A 12,889-nucleotide genomic window follows, 5' to 3' on the forward strand; every position below is an offset into this window, starting at 1 on the left:
GATGGTATCAATATGTTTTAAAGCAAATTTAGTGCCATTTTAACCAAAGAGACTTGTACTCCTCCAAATATCTCTAAAGAGCATTTGCTGAAAGTGCTAACCAAGACCAAAAATACTTCTCCATGGGACCTGAAACTATACCTGGTTGCTTAATTAATAGTAATAAGCATGCCCTTTTAGACACACTTCATGTTTAACCTGTTTAATTACTGGATTGCCACAATAAGTTGTATAGTGCAGTGGTGATGCACCTCCATAAGGGTGAATGTACAGCTGACCATGGTAATTACAGATCTATTAGCCTTACAAGCTTCATCTGCAAAGGCATGGAACATCTTATAACTGACCTCACAAACTATGATATCAATAATTTTGTCAGACTTGACTCTCAACAGTTTGGCTTTTTGAAGGATAGATCCTATCTATTTAATCTGGTAAACTTCTTCAAACGAATTACAGAGACTGTAAATTGTGGCCATTAAGTTCACACAGAGTATCTTGACCTAGCTAAGGCCTGCAACTCCATTCCCCATGCCAGCATCATAGAAGAGCTAAAGGCTTTAAAAGTTAACCTGTATGTTGGAAGATGGATACCAAACTGGCTGAAAGACAGATTTAACACAGTGCATGTTGAAGGTGCCTCATCGAAATATAGGAAAGTCACCTGTGGTGCCCCTCAGAGCACAGTGTTAGGATCTCGCCTTTCTGGTATTTATTTCTCACATCTCCAAGCAGAGAACTAAGACCTCTGACTACCAAAGCTTGCAGCTGACCACAAACTGGGAAGTAAAGTCACCCTATGACACCCAAACCTGCCAGAATGAACTCTAGGTAGCAAACTCTTGGTGTACTAACAATATGCTGAAACTTAATGCTAAAATGTGTAGTATCATTTTTGGTAGACAAACCCTCCCCTCATCATACTGTACAAATAGCATACCACTAGAAAAATGAAAATATAGTCAGGGATGTAGGCACTTGGGTTGATAGCTTGTTCTGTTTTGACCATCATGTGACAACAGTTGTGAGAAAATCCTTTTATTTAACCCAGCTAATTGCCAGAGGAATATTATCAAGTTCTAAGGAGATAATCAGTCTGTTATAATCGGCATTGATCATGCCAGTTATTGAGTACAATGAACCCCTTTAGGGGTGACTGTAACACTAAAAAAGTAATTTACAGGGCACAGTGCAATGAATATGATGCATTCTATGTGGGCAAGACTGTAAATAAACTCAAGCGTAGGATTTCATGTCATCTGTCAGAAATCTGCTCTGGATGTAAAAATAATGCACTAGCCAAACACCTTTCTCTTCATAAAAGACACACAGGTTTTAAGTTCCAGATCCTGGATTGCATAGACATGGGTGATCTTGAAGGAGACATCCCGAATATTCTGGAGGAACATGAACTCATGTGGCAATTAAAGCTGAACTCTTTTTAGGAAGCCTGGACTAAACTACTACTGTTCAATTAAAAGTGCACTGGAACTAAGAAAACTGCCACATTGTTTACATGACTAAATGTATTTTATTTTATTTTATTCTACAAATTGGTTTTAAATACCATTTTAAATCAGTTGAAATTTAAGTGTATATTTTGTTTCCATCATCATACATACATTTTTTCTTATTTTTATTTTTTTCTGGTTCTTTTTTTCCACTTTATTCAAAATGATGTGTAATAACAATACTAACTAATTATACAATTATATAGGTTTTTAGGGTTCTTGTACACAGACCTGAAGAAGTCTAGAAGGACGAAAGCGATCTTTGTTAACAATAGTTTATGAAAATAGAAACTGATTTTTACATGCAAAATGTATATGTATATATTTATATATATTTTTTGATTGCCAAATGAACTAAGGTTGATATATTTCCAGCCATGTAGTATATTGTCTTGGATAAAATCACAGACTTAATAATCTACTTAATAATTTGGTTAAATAACAGGTACCACATCATTATATAATTTTATTTAAAGTATATAAGGGTTATATATTATTATGACAGCTACTAAGTAAGGCAGAACCAGCTCCAATGTCACACTGATGGGGGAAGGGATTTGAATTTAACATGTGTACCAATAACACTTTGTTTTACAGCACAATAAGACATTCCCATGCTTGATAAAAAGTATATATATATATATATATATATATATATATATATATATTTATAAAGCTTGTGATGAAATTATTACTCTGTTTTTGTTTTACTTGGATCGCTTGTCTGTGTACTTAATAAAGGATTTTCGACTGGAAACAGGCTGCCTGCCTTGCTTGGATTACTTCTGAATACTTAGTAATGCTGTACAATTATATATTTTCTATTATTACTTTTTGTTCTGTTTTGACTTAAGATGAGTTTACGTTTGCTACTTCTACTACCACTGTCTGATCTGATTAATATACAGTGATTAACTAAAAATATCACAGACCTAAAGCCTGTGAACTACAATGAGAGCTTGGAAGGTCTACCTTCTTTTACACTGTTGTGTAGGCTTTTGAGTGGAGAACTCTTTTTCTCTTATCACACCATTATAGACCCATTTGTCCTACACCACCTGTTTCTCAGCAAGTCCAATGCCTGCACGAGTAGTAGAACCAGGGGCCTAAATCTTCACCAGCAGATAAATAATATGTGATGGAGGGCCATGTTTATAATGCAGTGCCTCCCAAATCTCTAGAATAAACTTCCCTTGCAAGTTAAACGGTGTGATTCAGTATCTTCCTTTAAACGTAAACTAGATGACTGGATGAGTGTCCACAAATTTACTCCGTAATTGACTAGCCCTCCTGGAGAAAGGAGATGCAGCCTGAGGGAGGGTATTGCCAAGGTGTGAATGGTCATAATACCCAGTGGTCTTGAAATGTCTGTGAATCTGTGTTTTCTTGGTATTCGTTATATTCTTTATTGTGAAAGTTAATGGAATTACATTTTGAAAAAAGTATTTATGGATTGTATATGAATGTATATACTGCCTACAATTCTCTGTCAAGCTGCATATGTGACTTGTCTGTTTACTTTTCTCATTTTTCAAATATTTATTTACTTGAGAGAAAGCTACAAGTGTTCATTCTTTCAATATTTAAATGTTTTTCAGATTCCATCTGTTCCAGAGGATATGTAAGAGTCACAGGGACTGAGTGCAGAGGTAAGTCTATGTGTGTATGTTTTAAGCCATAATCTGAATTTGATATGGTTAAGAGTGATGCACATAATGCATCTTTCTGACATTTTATGTATGCTCATAAAAGCTAACTTGATTAAATATGTATGTTTTTGTTTTATGTATTTGTGTACCTCAATGAATTAACAGCACATATTCCTAATTCTCTGTTCTGTAAGGTCCTTTAGTAACAAGCCATGATGATGCCTTGTAAGCAACAGTTTTTGTTTTACCTTTATAATGCAAGTCCCAGCTACCACTCCTATATAGAGGGTCAGGATTGGGTCCCCGATCATAACCAGCATATTATGTGTTCCAGACGGGTCTATATTGTAAGTTCGAAGTTTGAAAACTTTGAATCTCATATGATCGACATCATATGAGCAAAGTTTTCAAACATCGAACGTTACAACGGAGATCGCTGTAGGGAATATTTCCCTTCACTTCAATGTAGTGCGATCTCGGAGTTGGTATATTTAAGTAGTGGGGGTGCAGGGGGGCTTGCCCCCCTGAACAGAGCATTCAGATAGGTTTTATATTTTTAGTTTGTTTATATTTTATGTTTGATGGTTGAAAACTTCGCTCATATGGAGTCAATCATATGAGATTCGAAGTTTTCAGACTTCGAACATATAATATAGACCCGTTCCAGACATGGGTACTATGAAATTCACCTCAAGAGTGAAGCTTGTGAGCTCCATTTTGGCATCCATGTTGAGAACCCATAATTACAGGTTATTATTGGAGATCCTATCATAATTCTTAGTCGTGCATGAAGCTTTATCAGTTTCAAGTTCTACTGGTGACTAAATAAAACAAACAAACAAAAAGCACAAAGTGTTTTGATGTCTTTCAGAGCTATAAAGCACTAAGTAAGTCCTGTCAGAAAGACAGTGTAAAAATATTTTGTTATATTAAAAAAAGTCCAAGATTCATTATTGGCACAGACAGCAGACAGAAACAAACCTGTTTTTTATTCAGCTGAATTGGTTTGCTGGTCAGTACTGGTTTAACTGCCTATCCTGATACCGGATCTTAACAACGGAAGAAGGGGGTGCTTAACATTTGTTAAGACTGGATCTTGTACCATAGAAGGCACGTAACTGATTTGTCTTTTTCTGGATATTGGAGTGTAGTCATCTTTCCTTGCTCAACATAAAAGTTATACTGTTGAATCTGATGATTGCTAGAAAAGATCTTTACTAACATTTTGACATCATAGGATATCATTATTATAGAAAAATAAATAAATCTAAACCGTAACGGTGAAGAAAGGGACCTGAAAGCTGTAAAGTTTGCCTTTATTGCTTTTGACTTCTGGAATTTTCTTTATAATATTAAATGCTAAGCTTGTTTGTCATGCAGTATATATACAGTGTTCCTTTTCTTTCTCAGATAATGACTGCAGAACTGGATGTGGTTCTTGCAACTTTGTTCCATTAGCAGAAATATTACTTGATTTCTTCAGGAATTAATTTCCTTCCAGAGCACCTTGTCAATCACTCAGATTTCAGGATCTGTTTGTCATTTGTTTTGTTTGGTCAGAGATGTCTAGTAGGAAATAGTATCTAGAATAGCTTACAGCCTGTTAGGAATTGAACATAACTGCATAGGCAGCAGAAACTAGCCCAAGGTTCATCTCTCCTTATGGTCACTTGATATTGTCCAGATTTCTGGTAATGAGTTGAGGAGCTGATGGACATAAATGGTGCCTTAGTTTCTTATTGAGAATAAATTATTTGGAGTAAGTGTTTTTTTTTAATTTGTTCTTTCTATAAATTTTAATAAATTCAGCTTTCTGGATGAAAAAAAATTGTATTGCTTGATGGATGTTTGAACAGTTTTTTTCAGCTATATTTTTTTCTTTTTTACATGTACAAAAGCAGTATTTTCTGCTTTTGATCCCCAAGTTTGTTTTTCTTTTTTTAGATTTAAGCATACTTGAGAAATGGCTGCCTTGACATCATTAATGTCTTACCTATACCTATGTGTCACACAAATACTCAGCACCACAGTAATGTGCCACCAGCACAGCTGCCAAGTATTCTCTTTTGCTTTAACCTGCATATTTTTTTTTTTTATTTAAAATGTATATGATAATGATTTTGAAATAAAAAAATACAGGTTTTCTTTTTTCAGTGCATAAGTGAAGTAATCATTTGGATAGTTCAGTAACTGCACTATCCAAAAAATCCTCCACAATTTCCACTTTAAATAAATGAGAAATGTAGCTGAAAAGTAAGATATTATTCTGGTTATTACCAAAACGTGTCACCGCTACTCCTTTATATGTTGTAGTAGTATAGGGATAGCCAGTCCATATCCTATTACTACACAATCTAGACATCTGCAATTGTCTGCTATTAGCAACCAGTTTTAGTTCTGTCCCGACAGTCTCCAGTGATATGATAGAAGGAGACCTCTGCTCTTCAGGGATTGGTTTCTGTCGCAGGTTTGTGATTTGTCTTACTTGCTTATTGGCAGGAGACCAGTTTCCGCTTAGGGGCTGTTTGACTCTTCTCAAAAGGCCGGGTAAAACTAACATCCTGAATATATGTATACTAAGTTTTGTAGGTAGCACCTTAAAGTTTCATAATGTCTGAAAAGAAAGTTGACATAGAATCATAGGAAGTTACTAGGCTATTGGCCCTGAAGCCCTTACAAGCCTAGCCAAGAATTTAGCCCATGTTCTGACAAGTCAGCACCCGATGCCCTGACATATAACCTTTTATAGATAGGTAACAGAATCTTTTATATGTATGCCTTTACTGCCACAGACTGAAATTTAGAATTTTGCTCAGTTTCTATTGCGGGTGCTATGCTGAACTTGGTAGACTGCATCTGGTGCAGTAATGACCTAGAATACTTTTTAAGAGAAGAGGATGTCAGAAACTTCACTGAAAGTAAAGAGGTGAAGACTTAGAACTGATAGGGGTCTTGGGTCTCAATGAAAAAGCATCTTTGAGACCTATTCCTAAATCTAGACGAATCGTCATTCATTGATGCATTCTTGTCTATATCTATATGTATAAAAAAAAAATTGTTTTTAAATTTTTAAATATATATATATATATATATATATATATATATATATATATATATATGTATACATATATATATATTTTTTTATTACTTTTGTAGGTTTTTATTTTTATATGGATTATTGTAAGACGTTTTGACTTTAAGATGATGTTTACACTAATTGTTTCCATGATTTTATTGGCTGAACATTTATGTTTAAGTGGAGGTTTTAATGAGTGTCTTTTGTTGGTCTGAAGAAGCTATTAGCGAAAGCGCTTACCATTTTGTTATAATAAACGTCGTTTTGTGGTTCAACTGCTGCTTGGTTGCTTCACTGCTATATTTATTGGTAAAAAGGGAGAAAATCTGCCTGTTTACCCTGAGTAGCACCTCACTTCAGAGAATAACAGTCAAATACTTAAAGTCATTGTGAGGGGTTTGAACCTTCGGTAGCACTGATGGAACTTTCCCTTTTGCACTGTTCACTGTTTGGAACCTTGATGATTTCTGGGTTTTCCAAGTTCAGCCAATTTTACTTTATGAGTGGGACAGGCAAAGATATATCCCATGCTTTAAGTGTGAAAACATCAGTCCATTAGATCATTTTTACTGTAACAGAGTATCCAGTGTTGTCTTTTCCATCTGACTCTGCAGATTGGTTTTCAAGAGCTCGGATCTAAGGCTTTCACTCCTCCCCCTAGCCATTATTCCCTCTGGTCCTCATCTTAGCCTATATTTTGTTTGAAGCTTGATCCAGCAGGACATGTGATATGAGGGTTCTGATTTTTTTTCAAACGATAAGTCATTTTACAGTTATTTGCTAAAAATCTCTGGTCTTCCTCTTCAGCTTTTCCCCTTTTATTGGTGTTTTTTACAGATATACTCATTTTTCTGTTAGTCTTTTTGACAGACAGTCTAAGCAGAAAGATCCTTTTTCCTCATGGGTGGTCCCTGAATCCAAGAGTTGACATTTGGATCTTTCAGTGCTGGAGCACTCTGTGTTGTGACCTGTTTCCATCCCTGTTCAACACCAAGTGTGACAGCTATTACTCCTTAGTCCCTCCTCAGGACCAGTCACCAAGGGATGCTCTTCTGTATGCTTGGCACGAGGGTCTCTTTTATGCTTCAGAAGGCTGCCCACTGTAGAGCGACTGTAATCCTCATACCCCCCCTTCTGACCTCATCAGATTTGGTTCCTGTTTCTTTGACCTCTTCTGAAGCACCTGCCTTGGGTGCTGGTTCCCCTTCTGGATCTCATCTCTCATCCCGACAATCTGGATCCACCCAGTCTCCAGACTCTAAACCTAACTGCATGGTTCCTCCAGTATCCCTGATGGCCAGAAATTCCAAGTTTCCAGAAGTATGGTGCATATCTTGTTCTCCTCCCAGAAGATGTCTATGGGGAAGGTGTACACTAACAAGTTGAAGAGTTTTGCTATTTGGGCTGGCTCTCAAGGTTTTGGTCCCTTTTTTACCCCCTTGGAGACAGTCCTGGATTTTCTTGTGAGTTTTTTAATGCTGGTTCCAGTTATTCTACAATTAAAATGCAATTGGTGGCTATTTCCAACTTTCACATCAGCAGGATTAATGTGCCTTTAGCTGATCTAAAGATTTTGAAGGTCTTTCTTAGGGGTACTTTTCTGCAACATCCTCCTTTTCGGGACCCTGTTCCACTGTGGGATTTGCCTTTCATGTTACAGGTGCTGGTGGGTCACCCACTTGAACTTACTGCTACCATTAATTTGAAGCTTTTGTCTTGAAAAATGTTTTTGGTAGCTGTCACTTCTTCTAGATACATATCCGAGTTACTGCTGTCCCACCATATTTGGTTTTCTATAAGGATAGGGTGTCTCTTTGCATGGATTCCTCCTTTCTTCCCAAGATACCTACAGAGAATAACTTGAATCAAATCATTCACTTTCCTGTATTTTTTCCTAATTTCTCCAGCAGAGGTGAATATTTGTTCCTTTGCCTTGATGTACTTAGACAATTGAGATTTTGTCTGAATAAGATGAAATCTTTCAGGAAGTTTAAACAATTGTTTGTCTACTTTTCCAAGTTTTGATTGGGTCATCCTGATTTTAAGGTTATACTGTCCAAGTGGTTGTCACATTGCTTGCTTTTGCATACAGTTTGAAGGGAAAGTCCTTGCATCATTAACCAAAAGGTCATTCTACCAGAAAACTTCCACTGCCTTTTTTTCAAGAGCTTCATTGGGTTATTTGTGTGCTGCTGCTACGTGGGTGAGCTCCCTTACCTTTGTGTCTCACTACAAGCTGGGCATTCAGTCGAGATCCAGGGCTTTCTTTGGCTCCACCGTATTGTGGAATAGTGTTCCTTAGAACCTCCTGTGATGTTATGTGGCTGGGGACTCTCACAGAGGTTGAATCCAGACGGAAAAACAATGTCGAATGCAAATTTTTTTGTACTCATCATGTTGTCTTTCTCCAGCTGTTTATACCTTCCCTTCCTCCTGACCTCATCACTCTGTTTGCCAATTTCCTTTTCATATGATTGAGTTGGAGAGGTTGCGTTACCTTATTTGTGAGTACCTTGATGTAATTTCTTTTAGGTTGGTGTTTTGTCAGTTGTGGCAGTGAGGAGCAAACTTGATCTGAAGTTCTGTAGGTGAGCAAGGCATTATGGGTACAGGTGGTGGAGCTCAGCCAGCTGAAGTCATGGAAATTTGGCCGATCTGGATCCAAGTAGGATACAATAATCCACAGGTTGAACCAGACAGAGAAAGACAATACCAATATAGCATTATGGTAAGTATATAACTTTCATGTTATTTTTTTTATAATAATGAATAATTGTTATATTCTAGTAGTGTGCTTTAAAATCATGGTGACAGCTGCTGTTTCTGGTCCAGACAGTTTTGCCTACAGGCTACATGATGGATTTACTCCAGTCATACCTTTAGTCTGTAATCCCCTGTGTAAATATAGCCATCTGTAAGCAACAAAGGTGTAAAGATACAGATGTTTAACAAAAACACTGCTTTACTGGCATATGAATAGTAGTGCCCTGTTGCAATTCTCTGGCAGTATACCAAAGCTCAGAGTTCCTGGCCCTGCCTGTCTGTATGTGTGATGGATCAATCACCTGAGAGTACAGAGACTGCCTTTCAGACCAACAGACGGAACCCTTTCAGTTTCCTAGTGCCACAGTAAGAAAAGGATCTCTAAGAAGACTGCTTCTTTATTTGGATTTTCAGCTGCTGGGCTCAGATAAGAAATCCTTCTGCGTTTTATTTCCTCCCTTTGCTTTTTTCTGTCAGTGCTTGAATAGTATATTCTGTTGCTTTGACTTTTTTCTGTTTAGAAATTTTGTATATGCTTATAATTTTATTTTGACTAACACAGTAAGGCCTATGATGTTGATTAAAAGCTTTATTTGGAGATTTTGACAGTAAAACTTACTGATAGTGCAGTTTTTTCTTTGGGGTTATGATTATTTGAGGTAATTGGGCAAGATTACAACATTTGAAACATTTTTTTCATTTAAATCATGCCTTTCTTGCCATTTTTGTATGTTAAACATTTCTGGCAGGAATGTTTCATCAGTTTATGATTATTTTTTTTGCCTAATTCTCTTTTAGCCTGTATCCATTCATTTTGACTGGTATTAGCCCCTGTTTTATAAGATTAGAGGATTTTTGTGCATGCATTTTGTGCTTGGAAATGTGTCACCAAAACTGCCATTTTCTTTACTACAATCTTTAAAATAGTAATCCCTGCAGAAAGAAGCCTAGCTGTTTCAACCAGCACCCTGGGATAGTGCTGTGAACCAAATCTCCACCTCATCAACTCTTCAAGTGAATTAAAGAGAGATCAGGATCAGTTGATCATGCCCCCAACACTATGTACCATAGCAGTTGCCCCTATCGCTCCAACCTACCTATGCTACTGCCTGCAGAAATAGACTTCAGATTGTCTTTGGCACATTTTGTATGTTACTTATTTCTGATAGGAATTTTTCCTTAGTTTATGATTTATTTCCTGTCTAATATTGTTTTTCATTATTTGGATTCATTTGGTGCTGAAACTAGCCTTTATGTGTTAAAACTGTGGACATTTCCTGACATGTATTTTGTGTTTTGAACTGTCTTACTGAAAATGCTGCCATTCTCTCAGTGCAGTGTTCAGAATATAATCACTACAGAAATAGTCTTTAGGTTGCTATTTAGAAAGAGAATAGTGAGATTTGTCCATCCTTTTACTGGGCTGACCATGCGTACAGTATTTGGTATTGAGCTGGATAGTTTCTTGTCCCTTGGCTTTAATGGATTCAGATTTAGCCCCCCCCCCCACCACCAAAAAAAAAAAATCTTCCTCTTGTGCACCTAAAAATATAGAAATAAGTCAAGAAATATTTGTCACATACAGTTTATAGAGGTAATACTCCAGGACAATCGAAGCCATCCAGAAACTAAATACAAGAGGTAAAGTAAATCTCCTTTATTGCTTAGACAACAGCTTTTATACTTGAGAACTAATTCCATACACTTAATATTCAAATGGGAATTTGCAAAAACAATAAACAAAGAATAAATGAAACAATACATTTCATTTCATCATCATTATATATTTATATTATATAAATAAAAAAAATAAAATAAAATAAAATATATATATATAATAATATATATATAATATATATATAATAATAAATAATTAATTATTTGTTATATATATATAGACTGTATATATGTATATATAAATATATATATATATTATTCTAAATATAAAAAAAAAAAATTAAAAAGGTAAATCTATCTAGTACACAAACTGACTGACTTTGAAGTTATTGAATAAAGGCAAGGCTTATCCTTTATTCCATCTCAATGTGTGGATGTTAGTGAGTTTGTAGTGACATTAAATGCATTCACTGAAAATGTGTATTGAGTTATGTTTTTTAAAAAATGAAAAAAAATGCAAATGTGAGAGTGTTGAGTTTAAATATAATAAGAAACCTTCTTGTTTTTATTCCCAATATGCATCCTTTGTTAGAGACCTTTGAAGAAGCATTGATTTATATGATTTATAAATTATTTGAAAGTAAAAGAGAAAGAGACCTTTTTTTTAATTTATCTCTAGGTGAGAGGGAAGTCCTGTTTGTGCGGTAGTTTTAAGCAAGCTGTCAGACCACTCACTTTCTTTTGCCTCCAGGTTTACAGATATGGTGTTAGTACCACAACTGAGTGTGATATGAGAGTCAGAAATGTCCTCTGAGGGTGTACCAGTGCATAAACCAAAACTCTTTTGGTGCAGGGGAAGTCAGGAGTGCAGTATCTGTTGCTGGTGTTGATATGCCCCCCCCCCCCGGATTCTCTCCATAGTGTAATGCATGCAGAAACAGACAGACAACACACCACATCACAGGCAACAGTATTTGACTGGGTATCCACCTGAGGTCATGGTTATGGCTAGAGTCATTGTTCAGGCAGCTGATTACTGTACACAAACCAGGATTATGAGTAAATCATGGACCCATCCCTGTTCAACCATCCAAGGATTGCGATTTTGAAAAGGATTCAGAATTTGATGTTTCAGAAGTGCCTGGGTCTGATTAGTCAGCTTTCTATGAGGATGAACAGGAACAGAAAACCAGGCAGATGTTTTATTTTTCCTAAATGCTGGCTAGATTACAAAAGTTTTCAATTGGAAACCATCTTCAGCTGCTCCCTAGGTCATTAGGGTATATGATGATTTAAAGGATGAGACCACAGACATGGCAACCTTTCCTCTATTAATCCCAGAGTTGGAGGATGTTTTTAAGAAAGCTTGCAGCTCTTGGCTATCAAACGAGTCTTTGCCTAAAAAAGTGTTTAGGAAAGTCAGGGTTTGTTTGACCATGCATGGTCTCCAAGTCCACTTGTCTACAGATCCTGCTGCTGTGTTTCCATCAACCTCTTCAGACAAAAAGACTATGTTTGCATCAAACCCAGCCCCTTCAGATAAGCTGGGCAAGTGGCTAGAATCTCAGGGAAAGAAGCTGGAGCTGTCCAGCATTGTAGCCTTTAAGATGTTGAACTACCAGTGTTTTATGTGGACGTCTGTGTTGATGTACAGTTTAGATGAGGTCACTGCATTGTTACCTGTTGATCAAAAAGTCTGTGTCAGAGATATTTTGTCTAATGTCTCTCAGGTGTCTAAAACCACATTAAAGCTTGCCTTGGTAAGGGATGATACTATTTCTACAAATGGAACCACGTCTGTGGTGATAAGGAGATATACCTGATTGCACAGTCAAAACTTTTCTGATGAGTTAAAAAAAGGAGATTATGCATAATCCAATGGATTCTAATTGTGGATTTTGTACAGCAGCTAATCATATTCTTAAACACTGTGATTAAAGAGGTAAACTGATACAAGGAGTGTCTAAAATGTTCCATATTCCAAAGTTTCCCACTATTAAGGAGGATATTGTGGCAGGATGAGAACTTTTCAAAACATAATAAGACAGGTTCCTGTCCCAAAAAAGGATAATCCCTTCCAATTTATGAGTATGTCAAGGCATGGCACTAGTATTTACCAATCCCCCCTCTGGTTGCCCCATCATGAAAGTTAGCTCTCAACAAGTTGGCTTGACCGTCAGTAGTTTTCAACAAATGGGTGCTTAACATTACTGGCAGAGATTATGGGTGCAGTAAAAAGAATAGCAGCCTCAGTTAAAGGGGGAGTCCCCTCA

At 36.5% G+C, this 12,889-nt stretch overlaps 1 protein-coding gene across 3 annotated transcripts in view; it reads left to right on the forward strand.

Annotated features, from left to right (window-relative positions):
* FBN1 (fibrillin 1) overlaps positions 1 to 12,889 on the forward strand; it is a 4,097,759-nt gene that overhangs the window by 1,910,200 nt on the left and 2,174,670 nt on the right. For all 3 annotated transcript variants that reach the window (XM_044077620.1, XM_044077621.1, XM_044077622.1), the window contains exon 23: positions 3,110 to 3,160. In XM_044077620.1, coding sequence (XP_043933555.1) covers positions 3,110 to 3,160 — 51 coding nt within the window. The remainder of the gene's footprint in view (positions 1 to 3,109; positions 3,161 to 12,889) is intronic.

The sequence above is a fragment of the Protopterus annectens genome, chromosome 7.part0 (assembly GCF_019279795.1).
Source record: "Protopterus annectens isolate FY-2018-M chromosome 7.part0, PAN1.0, whole genome shotgun sequence".
In the NCBI taxonomy this organism is placed as follows: Eukaryota; Metazoa; Chordata; order Ceratodontiformes; family Protopteridae; genus Protopterus; species Protopterus annectens.